This window comes from Triplophysa dalaica, chromosome 3 (assembly GCF_015846415.1).
Source record: "Triplophysa dalaica isolate WHDGS20190420 chromosome 3, ASM1584641v1, whole genome shotgun sequence".
In the NCBI taxonomy this organism is placed as follows: Eukaryota; Metazoa; Chordata; class Actinopteri; order Cypriniformes; family Nemacheilidae; genus Triplophysa; species Triplophysa dalaica.
In genome coordinates, this window is record NC_079544.1 from 5,138,937 (window position 1) to 5,160,295 (window position 21,359).

Sequence of the window (21,359 nt, forward strand, 5' to 3'; positions counted from 1 at the left end):
GAGGTGTCGGAGCTTAAATGCTCAATCTCACTTTTCTCTGTAACACTACAGTTTTACAACCAACTGTCATCAGGGTAGGTGAGACACATCTTCTCAGTAACACAGAAAACGCTTTAAGTGGCTTCAGATTGTCTGTCATATTATCAGGGTCTCCTTAGGGAAAGAGAATTATGTGCATTTGCCACCTTTAGTCAAAGACACGTGCCTGTGGAAGCGAATGATATTTGAGACTCACCTAACGGGTCGAAAGATTGCTTTAGCAAGGGAGACATGTGAGAAGAAGGCTATTCGTTCTGATTGGGTCATATTTTTACAGTAGAATGTCTGGCAGATATAGCTGGAAATGGCCGAGATTCACTTTAGGTGACATTTTAAAACCAAGAAACGCCACGTTATTTATGTATGAAATGTGCACAGCGTTTTGAAGCCATTTCATAGATAGAAGATGGAAATCCTCTACATTATGAGGTGGGTCTCCATCCCCCCTTGAAATTTACTCCCAGGACTCGGTCCTCCCTGTGTTTTCCTCATTTCTAGACCCACAGCCAGTGACACAGTAAGTGTTGTTTGATGGCTGGGATTTAACGTTAGGGTAAAAGCACTTCCAAAATTGCATGAAAGGACCGATAGATGATGCAAAGGAAGGGGAATGCATCAAAACGCATTTTGCCATTCCAATGCGGTGTACTTTCCCATTGTTTTTCAATGTAAACACGGGTTTGCGCAAGACCCTTGCGCTTTTAAAAAAACATTTCTGAGTGCTGCATCTTGCGTTTTTATACGCAGAGACGCATTCTGTCTGAATGGCCCCTAAGAGTAAGACTGAGCTACAATAAATGATCACTACGGACAATCTTTGTTGTTGAGTGGGTTGAATGTTTTTCTGAATGTACCTATTATAGGTATGTGTTTAGTTTAAATAGACATGTTTGCTTCATCTGTGTACCACTATCAACATTTCTCCCAAATTTCAAATAAAACTTTTGTTTCTTTTTGCATTTGTTTGGAGAAAATGAAACCTGGAGTAACAGGTCAAAATAGCAAAAGATGCTCTGACCTCCAATACTTCAAAGAAATCAAGTTTATAGTTTTAAGCAACACAACTTTAATAGTTCTACATGTATAAAGGTATACAAAAATGTATCCTTTTTATTACAGTTTTCGTGTTCTGCTGCCAGTTTGATGTTGTTGAAATTGAACAGACACTGGACTTGAACGACCACAATGCATCTAGAGATGCTGATTAAATGAAAATCTGGAACGGTCTGCTATTTTTTTCTGCGGCTGTATTTTTATTTTTATACAGTATATACATAGTTTTATGTAAATCTTGGTAGCTGCAAATTATTCTTGCACAGTGCATTCATTTTTGCAGGTGAATGTGTGATGATATTAGCATTTTTCAAAACGTTGCAAACATTTTACAGTTGAGTTGTGTACATGCTCAATTCATATTCACAATAGATGGAAATACAAGAACAGTCATGTCTCTCAGGTAAACAATTGAGAAATTCACACTTTGAAACATCCACTGTTGACTAAGCAAGACAAAAATGATAAACGACACGAATAATCAGCTCAACTAACCATAATGCGCCTGCTGCGAATTTCAGGGAGTAATTCAAAAGATGATGATGAAAAGAGCAGAAATTCAACGTTACTTCATCACTCAAACAGTGATGGAGAGACATGTTGTTGTGAATTTCTGACTTATCAAGCAAGTCCTGTTAACGCGTGCCGATCCAGCTATCAAACAGAAACCTCTGTCAACAGAAGGCGACGCTTGGTATGTGTGTTGTGAGCATTCTCACCCGCAGAACATCTGGATGTTGTAGAGAGTGGGGTCCTCCTCCAGAGGTGCCAGCTGCTGTAGGCACAGCTGCTCACAGCCTCCATTGAAGCCATCAGAACAGTCAATGCCAATGTGATGGTCATAACAACCAGTGCCATCCTTCATTGGGCTCAAACCAGGAGGACACTGAGGGTAAAAAGATAAATAAGAATCCATTTAAAACAAGTTAGCTGACTTACTATTCAAGTTTTTTTTAAAGAAACACTGCTTATTTCATTTAGTTCCTAACAAATACTAGAGACCAGTGGTTCTCAAACTTTTTCGTTGGAAGTCCCCCTTTGTGTAGGGTGCATCGCTTTTAGCCCCCCGCCGAAAAATGTATCATGTAAAATGTAAGATTTGAATTAAACCAAAAACATATTCAGTTATACAATGCTAAAACATCACTTACTTTTCTGTTTGATTGCTTAAAATGTGTGATTCTATTTCTACATTTCATAAAATGCCACGAAATCTCTGGCCCCCTGGATCCACATTGGGGCCTCCAGTTTGAGAACCACTGCTAAAGAACATCCCTCAAGAACATTGAAAGCAACACTAATTTGAAAGTTACGTTTTTTATGTTGTCACACATTTAAAGTACGTTTAAAAAGACGGTAACGCTTCGTTTCAAACTCCACATCTAATCTCTTAGTCTCACACGGTAACTCGCATCGCACATTGCCATCCACCCAAAGCTGGTGAAGCCAATTCCCCAAAAAGTTTTCTGTCAGCTTTGGACTACAAAGAAAGGGTTTGACAGGTAGATCCTTACAGGGCATATCAACTTGGAGAACAGGATCAAATTCATACGCCCCATACCTTGAGCTTCCTTTTCTGTGGCATCATTTAAACCAGATGACAAACCGCAGAAAAAGGTTTAGAAAAGACCCGCTATCTTGAAGTAGAAAGCAGCTTTTTATTTGGATTGGTGGGAGGTTTCAACAAAAGAATACGCTTCTCTACAATTAGTCATTCATCATTCAAAAACCATTAGAAATAAGAGGTTGAAAGGGCATAATTTTCTATTACAGTGGGTGTTGAAGCAGCTGTTCTAATAAAAATGCATTAAGCGAGAGTAAAATCACATAGCTCTTTTCCTAAAGACACTAAATGCTCTTTAGTCTGTCCTATAATTAAATTGCTAATGCCTTTGTGCTATTGATACATGGCCCTTTGGGCAGAAATGATGAATAAGTCCATCACAGCATGGCATTACACTTCACCGCATCACTTCCTCAACGTTTGCGGCTGCAGGTTGATCGTAAAACACACATTTTCCGACCACCGTCTTTTCACTTGACCTCATTCGTATTAGGGATCAAAGCCCAGATGTTGGTAATGCATCTTAGTAGCACATCTTGTCCCTAGATGCATCCGTATTGATTTTGTCAGTTAGCTACAGCTGACAAGACACCTGATTTATTACCAGCAACACGGAGAGCACAGGGCACAGAGTCTCCAACTCATTCCTGGCACATTCCTTAAATCACAAAGTCCCAGTTTGATCAGCTGAACAGAAGACTTCATTGAGGAAGCGGAAGGTAGTTCGATGCAAAGCAAATTTTTCGCATGATCCGCTCTGCCGTCCTCATTTGGCGCCATGACAATGTTTTAACATGCACCTGGTGGACGGAACAAAGCGGCTTTTCTGACCACGGAAGGAAAAGAGTTTTCTTTATCAGTATATTTGTATTTATTAAATATTATGTTGAAATATAACTTATAGTAAAAGCATTTATTATATAGTTGCATACACTGTTATATTAAGATCATAAGATCTTAAGTTTCTTTACCTATCCTTTTGGTAAATAGTTGTTCTTGTTTTACGCTTAAGATTAATACATTTAAATCACTATATTTTCTCTATGAAAAGCCTTATCTGATTATATAAATAAAAAATCGCTGCTGTCCTACTGAAACCTATGGCAACCATCTCCATATTTCATGAATTTTATTTTTGTGTCATACATCATTATAATAAGTCACCCTTTATCTTTGTCGCTGGGTTTTGGAAATATGTAACCTATACAAATTAATAAACAGTGTTTGTCATCATTAATAATTTAAAAAGTAGCTACAGTGTTTTTACAATTTCCTGAAAAACAGCTTATTTGAAAATAAGGGAAAGACAATGATGACAATGAATAAACGATACGTCATTAAAATGATAAAATGTTAAACATTGTCAGAAAAGGAATGATCAGAAAATACTGTCGCTGCAATGGTACCCTTTAAAAAGGTACACCAGATGTATATATTTGGTACCAATATGTACCTCTGAGATACAAATAAACACTCTTTAGGTACAAAGGTATCGTCAAGAGATGAACGATAAATCATGGGCCATATCGTATAATTCTAGACATAATATATATAATATTATAGACGATAATTTATGAATCATTTCCTCTGGTTGAACCATTTCATCTGCACGCTGCTCACAGTTAAAATCAAGAACAGTACTGTCCTTGTCATGATCATCCACTTACTGCTATTAGCATAACATTGTTGATGTAGTGTGTCCTGTTGATATTTATGAATGTAAATTATAGGAACAAAAGCATATTGTTTGAATCTAACTGCTGTCTGAATGCTTTCTGTCTTGAGAACTGTTAGACTTGTGGCTATTGAGAACACATTTCTGTGTTGCTCTGGAAGAACATATTTAAATTGTTTATTACATAAACATAATATCCCCAAAAGTTTAAAAGTTCAAGGATCTTTGAATAGTGTAAAGTAGGCTCGGTACGTGATTTTCAGGGGGAAATAATAATTTTCAGTCTCAGAAACGTTAAATTATTTAGATACTAAACTGTAGATGCGGAAAATATATCGGTTATCGGCTTCCAATGTTCAAGTATTATCGATTATCATTATCATACAACATTTACATATCGGTAAATCCCTAGTATCACCCCATTGACAGCTTGGGTATGACTGTGACCAGTATTTGACCTTCACAGATATTGCATTATTCATAATAATAATTTTATTTATATATCGACACCGATAGAAGTGAAACGTTTATTTAAAAAAGAATTAATGAGACATGTTTTTTATTATACTATCATGTTTTTTATGTTTTATTGAGTTAGCTGTATTTTATTTCATTTTTTTAGTTATTACTAAATAATCAAAACAACCCACCTGCGGTTTGATTGGTAATACTTGGAACACACAAAAAGTGATCTGTATTTGCAAATTGACTATTTTAATGTAAAATCTTTATGTTTCTCACAATCAAACACTGTATTTTATATCGAAATAAACCCACTATCCACTCTGCAGTGAGCAGTATTTAAACCAGGCAACATTTTCTCAGATGCTAAATTGTCTTTAAGAGCCGTCTTTTAGCAAGCTAAAATATGAAGTGCCTCAGAGCCAACTAAGGTCAAATACATATTTACGGTGATTGATTTTGCTCTCTACAGCAATCTCTACTTCGTGCCCACAGATTTAAAAAGAATGGATGTTAAAAAGCATTCGAGTGAGGAAGCAGGCAATTTATAAAAATAATTTAAAACACATCGCTCATTTGTGAGGAGAACAAGTTATCTCGGGAAGTGTACTGTACATGTAAATTGCTGGAACACGGCTTGACCGACTCAAAAAACAATCACTTTGTGTCTCACCTTGCTCTGGAATGCCCTTGCGTTCATCTCACAATGGGAAATACAATTTCTGAGTCACAGTCCAATATTACTGCCGATTTTTATCTGAGCGCAAAGCATTCTTGATTGAAAAGCACTTTGTAGTACACAGGACACGGCGAGACAGTTAATAATGCTGGAGAACTCGTGAAGGTTTTAAATTCAGGATAAACTGAGAAAGCCCTGAACTGCTGAGCCTTTTAATCTCATTTCCAAATGGGGATCTAGTCCCACAGCTTTCCAAAGCTTAAGAGAAGAGGCTATATGATTGTGTCATAAGAACAAATCCTCTTCTGGCTTTCGAAAAAGCTATGCAAATCGTAAAAAATGGAAAGTACTGGGAAACATACAGAAGATAGAGTGCTTATTCAATAACAGGAGATATTTGAGAGAATATGGGGATTAAATGTTACTGCTATGGCAACAGCTAATAATTAATAATTCATTACATTTATATTGAGCTTTTCTGGACAGTCAAAGCGCTTTATATGGAAGGGGGAATCTCCTCAAGCACCACCAATGAGCAGCACCCACATTGATGATGCGACGGCAGCCATATCGCGACAGAACGCCCACCACACACCAGCTTATTGGTGGAGAGGAGATGCAAAGATGTATAGAGGCCAATGGGCAAATTTGGCCAGGATGTCGAGGTTTCACCCCTACTCTTATTCGAAGGATTTTTAATGACCACAGAGAGTCAGGACCTCGGTTTAAAGTCTCATCCGAAGGACGGTGCTTTTTGACGGTATAGTGTCCCCGTCACTATGCTGGGGCATTAGGACCCACACAGACCACAGGGTGATACACCTCTTCCTGCAGCGACCTAGCTTTCCCAGCAGGTCTCCCATCCAGGTACCGACCAGGCTGTTATATTGTTCTAACCATGACCAATGCATAAACGAAATGCATCTGTAAAGCTAAACAACTGTTGCCATGGAAACAAAGGAGCACATCACACATTCAGAGAAATTAACATTGCGTTGGTTGTGCCAGGGGAACATTGGCAGGCGTTTTATTTCCAGCCAAGTAAATCCATGCTGATAACCACAAGAGATGAGATTTACGGACATATTTTGCAAAGTGCAAAAACAAGTGCGTCGTACTAAGAAATAAATGGTTTGACTGTAAACCGCTACAAAGCAATCAGCAAAGCTGTGTAATTAAAATGAGTGAAGCTTAAATTTAAGTTTAAGAAATCGAAATGAAACACTAAACTAAGCACTACAGTTGACATCTATAGAGAGACAAATTTATAACAGCTAGAGCACCTACATTTAATTACTGACAAAGTGAATAAACAATGAAATTGGGTGAAACGGAAAAAGCAATGTTGCGACACTAAAAAGAGAAAAAAAAAGGAAATACATATGCTGTGCTTATTGTGAACTTGAAAGTCATATTTCAAGCTTTAGCTTTAGGCATCATAGCTCCATTAACATGTGCAGGTCTCCCTGCTGGTCCAGACTCTCCCTCTATAGCAGACAGTCACCGATATGGATACAATCCTTTAAAACCACCTTTTGATCCTGGGAGGCAAAAACAGTGGTGTTCCCTTCCTGCTGAGCACCTGGATCACTCCCATAGAGTTTGCACTTAAAAGACCTTTGCCAAGTATTGACTGAGAACTCAGAAGTGCTTAGCAACCAGAACATGATAGCAGACTGAACAGCTTTGGGGAGACGGTGAGCTGCCTGTCGACTGACTGATGGAATACATAAATAAGAAACAGATCTCGACCACCGGTGAATGAACTGATGTTGCTTGTAGCGGTGCGATTCTTATGAGTGCGTCTCAATCAGCTTCCATGTTTAGCTTAGTCAGGGCACTGAATAGGGAGTAGGGCACTGAATGGGGAGTAGGCCATTTTAAGGGCTGACTCCTTCGCAAAATCCATTTGGTGCACTGAAACGCTCACTACTTAAAAATTTCTACAATGCAACATGAAATCCAGCGAGCATTGTTGCTCCCCATGTTGCATTAGTGTAAATCACGTTGCACATTTTAAAGCAATCTTTTCTGAAATCGCACGTGACAGTTCGAAAGACTTCATGAAATGTGATAGACAAACATTTATTTTTTATATATTTTTCATTTTATATTTTATATTATTTTATCCATCCATCCATTTTCTACCGCTTATCCGAACTACCTCGGGTCACGGGGAGCCTGCGTATATTATTTTATAATTTATTTTATTTTATTTTATTTTATTTTATTTTATATTTCATTTCATTTTATATTTCATTTCATTTCATTTTATTTTATATTTCATTTTATATTTCATTTTATTTTATATTTCATTTTATTTTATATTTCATTTTATTTTATTTATTTTATATCTCATCTTATTTATTGTTTTGTTTTATCTTATCTTATCTTATCTTATCATTTTATTCTATTTTATTTTAGATAATCATACACTGCTAGACAGGGAAGGAACACAATCTGCTTAACATTTAAAATGAGTTTTTATCATAATTTTACTTTAATCAGTATTTAAAAAATAAAATCATATTAAATAAAGAGATGATGGTTTAGCCTATTGTTAATAAATAACAACATGTGAAATAAAGATTAAAGTGATAGTTTACTCAAAAATAATTCTCTCATCATTTCCTTACCCTGTTTTCCTTTTATGACTGTCTTTCAAATATTCATTTTTGGGTGAACTATCACTTCAGACACATCTCCAGAAAATAAGTCATCATTCTCCCTATGTGAAGTGAGCTAGGGTCCTTACCAGTGCCTGACCCCTGTTCACAATATACTTACTGATTTACGACCTCGGGAGCTGAGAGCTGATTTAGACACGGGCTTGGATGGGTGCAATACGTTTAGCTATTTGCAGGAAATAGTACTGCACCAGCATACTGGAAAAAGAGTGAGCGAGTTTGGAGAATGGTTACTCTAAATGAAGAGTTCATTTCCAAATATGGATAAAATATTATTGTGCATTCTGTAATATCAATCAAACTGCAGTTGCTTTGTTTTGATTACCTATTATAATAACTCAATAAAGAAAAACTTACACAATATAACACAATAAAAAACATGATTTTGACCAAAAAAATCTGATTTTGCAAATGAACTTGAATTAATTAACTCATAAAATAATGCTGTACATGATAGAATTGTGTTATGCATTACTGTAGACTGTATCACATATACTTCTAAAAATATATCTAAGCAACATTGTGATTTCAATGATTTTTCAGATTTTTTTAACTTTGTCAAAGTAATTTATGGAAGTTTATTGGTAGCAATAATCAATTTAAAATGCAATATGTTAAATGACATGTATTTATCTACTTGATATACATTTTAAATACCATATTTAATGTATGTGCAACATGAGGTGCAAAATAAAAATGATAATTCAATAAAATAATTTGCTATTTGCCAGTTCCTACACTAGTTTAGATATGTAATTTGAATAGATATTTTTATGCATTTTGAGTTGCTATATTTAAATCAAATGCATTCCCTGGATTGATTATATACGTTAAAGATAGTCAACCGAAACTCAAATTGATCTTTCAAAACTTATCTTCACAAAATCCATTAACATTTACACATTGAACACTTGGGATTGCATTTTCATTTAAATACAGACCATGCGGTGACATTGTTGAAAATAGAAAATTTAGAGATGACCACGCCCCCTCCCCTGTATAGCATCATTCCGTAAAGGCGGAGCCAGAATTGCTCGTAATGTACGTTAATTTGGAGTGTTGAAAATATGTACTTTTTGGAAGTTAATATTTTTCCAGATATACACATATTTACATTTATTCCTTAAGGAGGCGCGTTTTGCAAAGTGATATAGAATATGAGTGTCTGTTTGTGCGCGTGTGGGTGAGTGGGTTATAATCAGTATTCTGCCATACAAGACTGCTTTTAAATCTTATAAATCTGAGCAATATTTTAACACATAATCACGAGGTCTCTCTAATAGCTCAAGCTGGCTTGCCCATTTCTGAAAAGGAAGCAATTTGTTATTCACGTGAAACTCTGGACGTACAGCGGACACCCCTCTGTGTCCCACAAAAGCACTCATCACCTAGCGTGCTGGAGGGAAAGGAACTAATTAATCACATCATCATTTAGCGATTATCATGGTATTTCCAAACTGCTGCACTGTTCCTCTCCCCAGGAGTGCCATACATCACTGAGACAGAACAGATCGGAACCGGCTCGCTCATGCAGACTACCGTATTAAAACACAGAGGCAGCAGCGCCACTGCTGTCCTTAGACAAGGTGTTAATTGATTAGGGGGGAATGAGGCGCTCTGGGGGTCCTGCGGCGAGCTCTTATGATTGGACAGATTGAAGCATCATTTTTATAGCTTCAGTCATCTGTTAATTACAAAACATCAAACTCTTGAGTCATCATCAGGACTTTTCGGCAAAAAGTGATAAACGTGTATACTGGGGAGGCCGTAATGTGTGTGTTTTATTACCATCAGGGGCACAGGATCTGAATTTCCTGAAAAGAAAATCACTTCAGAATTTGCAAAGAATATCAGCAACCGAAAAATAATGTAGTCGAGTAGGGCACATTTTTTGGAGGGGGCTGCCTAAAACAAAATTAAAAGGGTGTGCACCCAAGCCTGTAAACCTAGAAATGTAAAAACCCATTTTGTGGTTATCACAATGGACCACATTCGTGAAGAAGCCCTCTTTACTCGCATCTCATCCGGCTAGAAAAGACAATGGCAGATTAAACAGACATCTGTTATTCAAATCCATTGAAAATGTGAACAGTGCAGTCGTCTCAAATGAAACACATAGACAAACGGGAATAATTATACAAGGCGGCTCCTGAAGTTCAGACATCAGAAAGAACCCTGATAGACACGTTCAGAAACACGAGCAGGATCGGGGTTCGTGAAGGAAGCTGGTGTCAGAAAGATGGATGGGACGCAGAACTTTCCATAAATCCGGATGAAACAATTCTCAAATCAGCGGGTCCAGCCAAACACACTAATCAGGGCGCACGGCAAAGTGAGAAATCAAACACTTTCAATGTACCTCAGCCAGATGGTGAGTGAAATCTCAGCTCCTGCCTCATTTCATAGCTGTTTAGGAAGTGAGCACGAGAATGTGTGATGTCAAAGAAGAATAAATAAGTGATTTTTTATGGTACAGGAGGAAATGGTTTGTTTTTATCTCTTTTTTTGAGCACTTTGTAAACGGGTCAGCGTAAAAATCTACAAACTATAAATAAAGATGGGAATGGAAATGCAGGCAGAGGACAGATAGCATACAATTCGGAGAGCGACAGGTGGGCAAGAGAACGACACTTCAAATAACAGAGATGCAAAGTCTACAGTGCGGGAGATAAATGCGCTGAAATAGTGCTATTTTATATTACAGTTTTATGTTAGATATATTAGTTCAATAATATCTTAATGTAGTTCAATGTAGACTATATTTACAAAACTCTATTTGAGCTAGTGCTATATGTATGATGCAATTAATGAATACAATATTTACATGTAACAAACATCTATTTTTTTCAATGAATACTTGACAGGAACATGCTAACTGCTCTTCTCTTTATTTATTTAAAAAACTGTCTCTGTCTGTCAACAGGTGTTGTCTTACATTGGCGAACCTGTAAACATTGTATTCTATTATTGCCTCCCTATTTATGAAAATAAATGATTAAAATATAATTTTAATTTAATACAGTTATGTTTCTTGTTTTTACAAAAAATGGGTAAAAATAATATAACATTTTGATAATAAAATTTACTATATTGGGTTGTTTAGATTTTAATTTCTTAAGTAATTTTATTTGAGCAAATTATTTAGTAAATCCAACTAAATGGTATATGTTAAACTCATTTAAATTGGTCAAATTAAGTTTATTTATTTGTTTTTTGGTGAAATAACTTTAATAGATTTAACTACCTGGCAGTTGATCTGTAGTTCCCAGCATGCTTTGTGTCTGACTGCATTAGGATATACATTTTCAAGATTAACTGTCATTTTAAGTGTTTGTCAGTAAAAAGAAAGACTTGTTCGTGTTTAGTGATGATTTATCTTTGAGATTAAGGTGAGTTTTGTTATTATTTTTAATTTGTTACCGTTGTTCAGAAGAGCGGTGCTTGTGCCTCGGAATCGTGAAGTTTGAGATAGACAAATGATTTGGTTCAGCATGATTTAACATTTACTTGATATTTTAACAAAAACTAAATTTAAGTTAATAAGTTGTATTTACTTTATTCTGGTTAGTTAATTGTACTGGAATTATAGCAGCATATTTTACTTTGCTGCTTTTAAAATTGTGCAAACTGTTACGAAGATTTTATTATGTAAATTCAACAAGTTATATTTTTCAGTGTATATCCATTTACAAATATATAAATCAAAGTCAGTTTAATAATTAAATTCAACAAATTTATATTCAAATGCATATTTAATCTCTTAAATGATGATAAATGAATGGCATTACAGATAAATTGTTGAAAATAAAGTGTAGCACATTTCACATCCTACACATGTCTCCACTGTCGTACATTATAAAGGCAAAATGACCCCAAATATAAAAGCACTGATTCGGGTGTCTGGCTCACAGTGGTAAAGCGATGATGTACAATCTCAGACGCCTGTAAAATATGCCTGATCACGTCAGTCTGTCACATCCTCCAAAACTGAGCACATTCCCAGCTGGCCAGCGAGATGGGGAACCGCTCTGTGCAAATTGTGTTTTGGTTTTATTGGCAGTGTTTGTGTCGTTACCCGATTTGCATAGTTTAGGTAATGCATCAGGTGCTAAAACAACACAGACAATGCGTGCAAATAAACAACGCTATCAGCGGGTGCAATTTATTCTGTGTGAATTCCTCCCGCTGGGTCAAACAAAGATAACTCACCACGCAGCCAGTGGAATCCAACTTGCGGTCAGAGATGCAGCGGAAGTTTCGACTGCAGCCTCCGTTGTCCTTGGAACAGTCTCGCACGGGCCCAAAAGAGTCCAGCAGGACCTCCAGACTGTCGAAGGATGAGGAAATCATCAGCTCCTCCCTGATGAACATCAACAAAGAAAAAAAGAAAAGTGCTTGGAAAATTAATCAAATGCTCCATAAAACACTTTGAAGGACAACTGTGTTCTGAAATATCTTAATACCAAAAATGATTATGCATTTTATAATAAGCACATAGTTATACAGAAGAAAATCACACAGCATATTAAATTATCACTTTTAAGTACATCCAACATTCATTGAGGCCCATGTTACGGTGTATATTTTATGAATAAAAAATGGAAATCATATTACTTAGTTATTACTTATTAGTCTTTTGTGATATTCCTCAAAAAAAAAAAAATCGAATGACATCATCCTCTAATAAGAAACATAAAAACATAATAATAAACAGCTGTAAGTATTACCAAATGATTTTATGAATATATTTTTTATGGCATTAACTGGCACTAAAATTGAATTCACTGGCCCTCCTAAATAAACTTAATTTCAAGTGTAGGTTTTTATTTCCTCATTACACTTTTTTTACGAATACATTTGTTAATTCACTAGGTTTGTTGTGAAATCTTGTAAAGTTAGAGTGCCTGAACTTGACCAAAACATATATTTGAAAGCATACTCACTTTTTAAAAGTTAGAGAGTTCAAAAGGTACCCCATTACGGAAATGACCTGTATCGACACTTCCATAAATCCAGTTAAGGGAAATGCTTTACAGAGCAGCTAAAGTAAACAAAAGCACTGATGGCTAAACCTTGAACACATGAACTTTATTGCTTTGACCTTCAGCTGTGTAGCCGGAAAATTGTATCGGGTGATATTCTTTCTTTCAAGAGATTTTTGAAACATCCAAATATTTATCATTACTGTGAAATATGAATGGGCTGTGGCCGTGATGAAGGAGCAAAAGCAGCGACCTTTCATTGTCTAATATATTTTAAGAATGTGAAATCACCACGCTGCCGGAGATGTGGAATGCCATGATAAATGGATTCTCAGTCGCGCAGATGCGGGCCAGAAACAAATAGCCTTTGTGATTTGTTTTCTCATTTTATTTTTATCAAGTGGACAAAAAGTATTCATCTCATAACCCATTGGACATGAAGTATTAGCATTTAAATATTATAATAATATATGTACAGAAATAGATGCATGGACAAAATGATACATCAACAAACAAAGAAATCTGTGAGAATACATGAGCAAAAAGATTTAAAAACTAACAAAGGTTTGCTACAGTACAACTGCTTGCTATATATATATATATATATATATATATATATATATTATACAGGGATAGATTGGTTTGCCTGGGAAAAGACATCCATATCATAAAAATATATACATTTTTGACAGTACGTGTCCGTGTGCTCTTCTTATTATTCTCAAAAAATAGTTCATGCAGATGGTCACATTAAAGTACATTAAGGCATTTTTATTTATGTTATTAATTCTGACAATTGAACATTAAAGCCTCATTTGTCACTTTTCAAAGGAGATCAGGGTTTGATTTATAGAATGAAAGTTTAAGAGATACAGACATATTTCCATGGTTATATATCAATTAGCATTTTGCAAGAAATTAAGATGCTTTTTAAGTGGTTGATTCAATTATTGACAGCTTTTTTAACCTATTGGAATAAGGTTTAATAATATTAAATTAAACTCATATTCAAATATTCCTTCCTCTTTGGAGGAACCCAAGAATTTCGGAAAAATCTTCTTCGACTGCAAATCCTTTTTTTACTTCTAACGCCGTGTCTACACAGGACGCGACAGATGGGTAGTGTGGACAAAATTTGAAATGATAATGGGTTCTAATACCTTTACAATGTCTTTTTTCGTGTCGTGTCACGTCGCGTCGGGTGTGGACACGGTGTTAGGCATAAAGTATACTATTATACCTTTTTAGTTTTTTGTTATAGCAGCCTAGTCAAAAGAGGAATTTAAAAGTTAAATTTAGGTAAGCAGTAAGGTACAAGAGTGTGAATAAATCATGGCTGAAGGGCGTTGTTAGGCATGACGCGAAGCGTTATAAAATGGTTACTACATGATACAAAAATAAAAGTAAATTCACTTAAAGCCTTCCTTCCGCTGGAAGAATAGTCCCTGATCGACTGTGAACAGCAACAGTCAACGTTGCTAAGGGTGGTTGCTAAGGGTATGAAGGCATTATTTCAAATAAACCACTGCTATTGACCAATCAGAATCAAGGACTAGTATATAGTTTTATAATTTCCTATATTAAATATCTAAACATTTAATCCTGAAACACTTCAAAAGAAACATTATAGTAATAGTTACAATAATAAATAGACATTACGGCAAATTTGGTTGTCACTTGTTTAATGCTGTGGTCAGACTTGACTATGAGCATGCGAAATTCGTTGGACGGTGGTACGAAAATGGGCGGGTGCGATTCCTCCATTTTTTAAATTTCTGTACCGAAAGGTACAAATTCCAGGGTCACAGTTCACCAAGCTTGAACTTTGCTAAACAGCGAAATTTCTTTGGACGGGCTTGCGATTCTGGTCAGAAACATGCATACGAATGAAACTCAATGGAACGAAAAAATCAAGTGTGACCACGGATCAAGTGCTTAATCCTGTTCTGTACACACACACTTCAGTAATTTACGGGAGTGAAAACCGCATTCTATTATCCAATTAACTCCAGAAAAAACAGGTAGTGACAACCGCACCAAACTCGATGCAGCGTGTACAGAGCCGATCTCAACAACTAGTTATTAATAGCGACTTTGAACGCCCATCAGAGAGGTGACTTGATCTGTTTTGGTGAGTTGCAAAAAAATAACAGCGAAAAAAGTATTTACTTTTGCAAATTGTGTCACTAGCCGCTCACATGAGCCTTTCGCTCAAGTGAGAGTGTTGCCAGATCTTTATAAATGAACCAAACAAAAAAGTAAACAAGCCAAAAGCAAACCTTAAAAATCCAAATTGTTTATAGTTTATTAGACCAAAAAAAATCAAAAATAGGCCCGAGCTTCTAAGACCAAACAATAAGCATAAAAGCGGCCAAAAATGAACGAACATAACAACACTGCAAAAGAGCGCTCTGTGAAGGAGCCTTCCAAGCATAATGAAAACAGCGTTTCTATCAGCGGTAGTTTAGTTTAAATTGACGGACAAAATGAGTCTTTAGCCGGACACAAAAAGGGTTATGTTCTCATTCACCGGTGCGAAAGAACGTTGCTACGGTTACCAGTGTGTCAATCATCCCAAATGCGGGAGTGGCTACCTGTTCTGTCCACACATGAAACGACTATTTATTAAATTTACTCCCGCATTTGAATTGTGGTTCTCTCTCCCGAGACTTTGCCATGTGTTTGCGGCCTACATCTCGGTCAAAGCGTGTCTCTCCCAGTAATCGTAGCTAAATACGGGGGAGTACCGGAGAAAGCACACCTTTTAAAGTCATGACGTTATGGTCGTTAGGGGGAAGATGTTATCGTAACAGGGAAGAATATATAATGACGTTCCCCGGTAATGAGGGCACTTCGAACAAATTGAGATAAATCTACCTCTGTGAACAAAGCATCCGAATTGGCAGGGCTTAGAAGAGAAAGTGTGAGGACGCTTTAATTAGTAGCTTAACTCCAAATATAAAGCCTGCGGTTTCAGACCAGACACTGGAAAAGTGCAGCCTCTTCTGCTCAAAAGCACAGAAGTAATTAAACCTAACCCTCACTTAAGACTATAATAAAGAAGACTATCCGAGTGACAAATTTCATACATAATACTATTCAAACAAAAGTTATTAGACATTGAAACATTAAGACCACTAATCAGTCAATATCTCATTTATTCTCCCAACGCCTCCATTGTAACCGCAGACACCGCACATCACTTTCCATAATAATTAATACGAATAATCATCATAATGAAGACATAATGAGAGACATAATAATAAGCCTACCTATAAGATTTATGTTTGATCATTGCCTATCACAAAGGCAATGTTATACCAAACATCTCCGTCACACACATCAATACAGACTCTACTATGTATTCTTTCTAAACTGATTGTTCTGTGCGCTTCCAAGATTGCTTTTCTTGGATAAGATTATCCTGCTGGGAGTAGAAGCAGTGTACTGGTTTACTTGCACAATAGCAGAGAAATGTGTTTTCCGTGTTTGAAATGAACAAATATTTACAATGTGGAGTACACCGTGGTCATTTTCCAAACAGGCCGGTGTGGAGAAATTGCAGTAAAGAAACATATGTAGGCATTTAAATCCTTAAAAAGGGAAAAATGGGACAAATGACTGCTTTCTGTAAACGTTTTACTGAGCTTCTTAAGTAGTTAAATCTTTAACATGCTTTAGTAAATGAAGAAATCTACAAAGTTAAACAAAGTTAAAACACACACGGCACACAGTTCATTTAATTGATCTTCATTATTCCATATCGTTTTTTATAAGTATGTCAATTGAATGTGTTATCTAGTTTAAAATACATATAAAAAGTGCAACTATGGGAAGTTTGCTTATTATTTAAAATCTATAATTCATATACTTTGGAAGGACCTCTAAGTACTTCTTCCTGATGTCCCGCAGTGTGGCTCTCTTCGCAGGGTTCACTGCGGAGAAATCTGGCAGGCCATACGGTCTCAAGGCCCTGGACTTACTGAGTATTGCCTTAGTTCCAACATCGGAATATTTCGTTATTTCTTGACTCGTCATGGAGGTTTTGTGTTCGTTCCAGTTAAAACAGGCATTCTGAAGTTTTTGGTTTTATATTATGCAACATTGTAGGAGAAACAAAAATCTTGTATAGAAAATTACACACTTCAGTTTTAATTAATTCAACTGTTTTTATAACTTAATAAGTGCCTGCAAAGAACACTTTTCAACAAACATCTTGTATGACCTCGAAGAAAGTTATTACGGGTCTCAAAGCTGTTGACTTGCATTGCCTATTTGATAAAAAAAGATACAAGACAACCATCCTTTATCACTAGTACTGATCTTCTTTAAGTGTTCTTATAAGCACTTACTAACCTTATCATTTCACTTACAAGATCAATCCATTTCAGGTTAAAAAGAATTGAATCGCATTAGCATGTGACCTTTGGCAACGTATTTAAGCCCCCGCGATGTCTGGATGTCGTCATATAACTGTCAAAGCTTCATGAAATAAGTTTCCTCATTTGGTCGGAAACTTTAATCAGATGTGGCTCGATAAAGAGACCCAATGGAATCCTTCATCAGTAAACTGTCATCATACCCAACAACATGTGAGAAATGCAATTCAAATAAAAATGTCAAGTCTGGGGCGGATTCATATCAATAGGTGTATTACTGAATAAAACAGAACTGAACAGAAATTCATATTTTTTGTGATGGGACGAATTGTTACACATCGCAGAGCATTCTTATTTGCCATTTAAATGAAGAAAAAAAGAGCAATGATGTGACTTACTAAAACGGCACATGGTATGAATTAGAAATTTTGCAATTGCAACATCACAGTCAGCTGACAAAAGAGAAGGCTCATTCAAATGATGACATTACTGTACATTCAAACTATGTGTCCACCGTTTCTTATTATTTTATTGTCACAAAAAATGCATATTTACTGCAAATTGTTGTGATTCTTTAGGGTCAACATGAAATGTCTGTCACATGCTTTCGGTTAAACTTCAATGGTCATGTTTTGACCCATTTTGGTGCAAGTCTCCTTAAATGATAATGAATTTAAAAAGGCCTAAATATTTATTTTTAAATGCTTTCAAATTTCTTAGGTGATTTACCAACAACTCTGTGCTGGTTTCAATGTTCTCTTTAACAAAAAAGATTTATTTTGAAATGAGCTGCTTAAGAGTCAAAATGTCATTTCCTACCTGACATCCACCGCGTCCTCCATGACTGTCATATCTGTCTTGCATTTGGCAGATGGGTTGATGGCCAGCTCAGCAGGTGGAATGACAAAGCTTTTGCTAAGTGGCAGCCACATGCCTTCTCCAAGTGTATATGTGAATCTGAAACACAAATGGCACTGAATATGTCAATAACATTCCCATCTTTAAAACAGATCTTTTAGCTCATTCAGTCTGTATGGACACATTGCGAGACAAAAAAATTGGCATTTGGGTGACAGGTGCTCTACTCATTAAAATAACGTTTTTTTTTCTCTTGCAGGGGATTTGAGAGGTGTCACTTTCCAGGGTAACTAACAACATGTATTCGCATTTTAAAAAGAGACAAATTATTCTTCATATATACCAAATAATTTCTGAAGTAAAACAATCTTCAGTGCATCCTCCTGGTAGACGCCCACAGACTCATGGATCTGTTTTTTGTGCCTCACAGTTGAGGCAGGTTTCATAAGTAATGTTTACATACTGATCAATCTAAAAGATTAAAAAGATTGTATTCTAATGCCGAGCTATTTTCTTTTTCCTCCCCTGCTGAATCAAATGAAACAGTATTTTCACATTGCCCCTCATTGTAAAACAGAAGCGCATTTTAAAACTTGAGCCATTATACCAGAATGCTTATTTAACCTTGAAAACTCCCTCTGGTTTAAAAGCTGAAGTAGATAAGATCAACTCGTGGGTGGATATCCACAGAGGAAAAGTAAAACACAATGTAACTGAGCATTGTGAAATAATGCGCAGATTTGTTTATTTAAAAGTGACATATCGACAGACCAGCTGTTTCATACCCTTTCGAGCTTTAGAGGCTCATATTTTGATCAATAAATATCTGGTGCTGACCGTATAGAATAAGAAAATGTACGTTAGTGCTTGTTGTTAAAAAATAACCAGGATGCATTTGGATGATTCCTTCATTGATTAAATCATTCATACTATACCTGTATTGGGGGAACATTGCATTAGCAATTGTCGTACATAAGTTATAGGGTAAACTTTCACAATCAACCACTAAAATGTGACTTGAATGATTTAATTGTCCAAGGTATGCGTTAAAAACCAAGTGCCAGCTCAAGAACATCAACAAGCTGAGTCATCTCTAAAGTAACACAAATGATAAGATTGGTCAGGCCACAAGAACAGATGCTATGCTTACTTTTTGGATTTGTCATTAAAGCGAAACTATTCTATAAGGTGATGTGAAGAACCCCTTAAACGAGTCTCTGTATTTGTTCATGTATGCAGATGTGGATTAACGCTTTAACGCACAGGCTTGCCTGGGCTGCAGCCTAGGGCCCCATCTGTTTAGGGGCCTCTGAGTGGCTAGATTTTTTTATTTAAAAAATACTTCAGCGCGAACAAAAAATAGATCCTCACTGGCCCAAAAAAATAAAACAAAAAATAAGCAGGTGAGGTCGCCCCTCGCAGTGTAGGTTTGGTTTCTCAGCTTGATACTATCAAACCCTGGTGCGTTTGTATTCATCTTACGTCATCAGGAACGTGCATGACACATGAAAGCGTACAGAATACGGGTCAATATATTGTGCTTGATGCTATTATGCAAAGAGTAAACAGCACTTGGTCTCACTGTATGTTCGCTAACAGAGCTTTCTGATGTTATTTATCAGCACTAGTTTTAAATCTGGAAACATAGTATTACCATTAATTTGAGGCTCTGATTCCACTCGCAAATGCGTAAAACAATGCAGGCTCACTCTTGCTAAAATTCAAGGTCAATTACTAACCCAATCATCTCTTACATGTGTTTTATTGAAGGTAATACATTGTAATCGGCTATAAAGTGCATGTGTAGGGTTCGACAGCATTTACATTAGCAATTGTTGTAATTTAGCGAACTAAACTCCAAGCATGAAAGTCACCTGAAAGCGACCTAAGGGGGGACCACACCCAAAGAGCAGCCAAGAGGCCCCTCACCACCTTAATCCACCCCTACCTGTGCCATGTTTGGTTCGATTAAAGCGAACTTTGGTGCGACGTTAAGTGCGAACGCTGGCACACAAACCCTTGTGTGCACCAAACAAGCAGGCCGAGACCCCTAAAAAGATTCACTTTCATACGAACTCTGGCGCGGTTCGATCACATTGCGATTCTACATATAAACTGTTAGGTTTGATATCTTTAGATTCGCTGTTAAAATGCCATTCTAAACGTTAAGCGAACCAGTACTACATTTATTTCTTCTTTAAGAACTAAACTAGAAATAAGGACGCAACCTCTGAGTGAAGTGCGATAAATATATTCTCTGAACCTGGAAATGTCTACCTTCCTAGCTGAAGAAGCCAGACCTTGCTGAGATATAACGGACACCACCCAGGGTCTGCTTAACATCTGACAACGCTCTCAATCTGAAGGAGAGACCATTTCTGCGACGTACAATTGGGTTTTTGCATTGCAGATATGCATGTTTAGAGTCTTTGGAATTTTGGATGTTAGATGTTTATGTTAAATTGTTTAACTATACAAATACATCACATATTCACAATGAAAGGTTGTGGCTTTACATATGCAGATAAAATGTATACCTTGAATGCCTATAAACTATACTATAACTACCATTTCATTTTTCCAACCTCTTTGCTAAACTCAACCGGATTGAATCCTGTAACACAGAAATGCTTTACATTTCCAATGCATTGGACATTTCTTTGCCTTTTTTACTCAAATGCGTTCGTAAGATTGCAGAAACAGAATGGATATTACAGGGTCAGCTGCACCCATGCAGTACAGGAGGACTGAAGTCATCTATGAACTAAACACCTCACTGATTCCATTTGCATAAAATGCTTGCAGATTACATTATCAGATGCTCTTTCTGGCTGCTGGTGCTGTATTATGCATGCGTTGACGTGATATACCACATTGGATGAAATGACCTCTTTCTGTGGACATTACGTACTTTTGATAAATTATTCAATTAACATTTAATCAAACGCTAGCTCAATACAAAAGGGAGAAAAGCATTGCAT

The 21,359-nt window shown here is 36.4% G+C and overlaps 1 protein-coding gene across 6 annotated transcripts in view; it reads right to left on the reverse strand.

Moving 5' to 3' along the window:
• The window catches only part of astn1 (astrotactin 1), a 214,977-nt gene that overhangs the window by 107,164 nt on the left and 86,454 nt on the right, over positions 1–21,359 (reverse strand). For all 6 annotated transcript variants that reach the window (XM_056742685.1, XM_056742684.1, XM_056742686.1 and 3 more), the window contains 3 exons: positions 18,340–18,477; positions 12,369–12,519; positions 1,812–1,978 (listed from right to left, as the gene is read on the reverse strand). In XM_056742685.1, the coding sequence (XP_056598663.1) occupies positions 1,812–1,978; positions 12,369–12,519; positions 18,340–18,477 (456 nt within the window). The remainder of the gene's footprint in view (positions 1–1,811; positions 1,979–12,368; positions 12,520–18,339; positions 18,478–21,359) is intronic.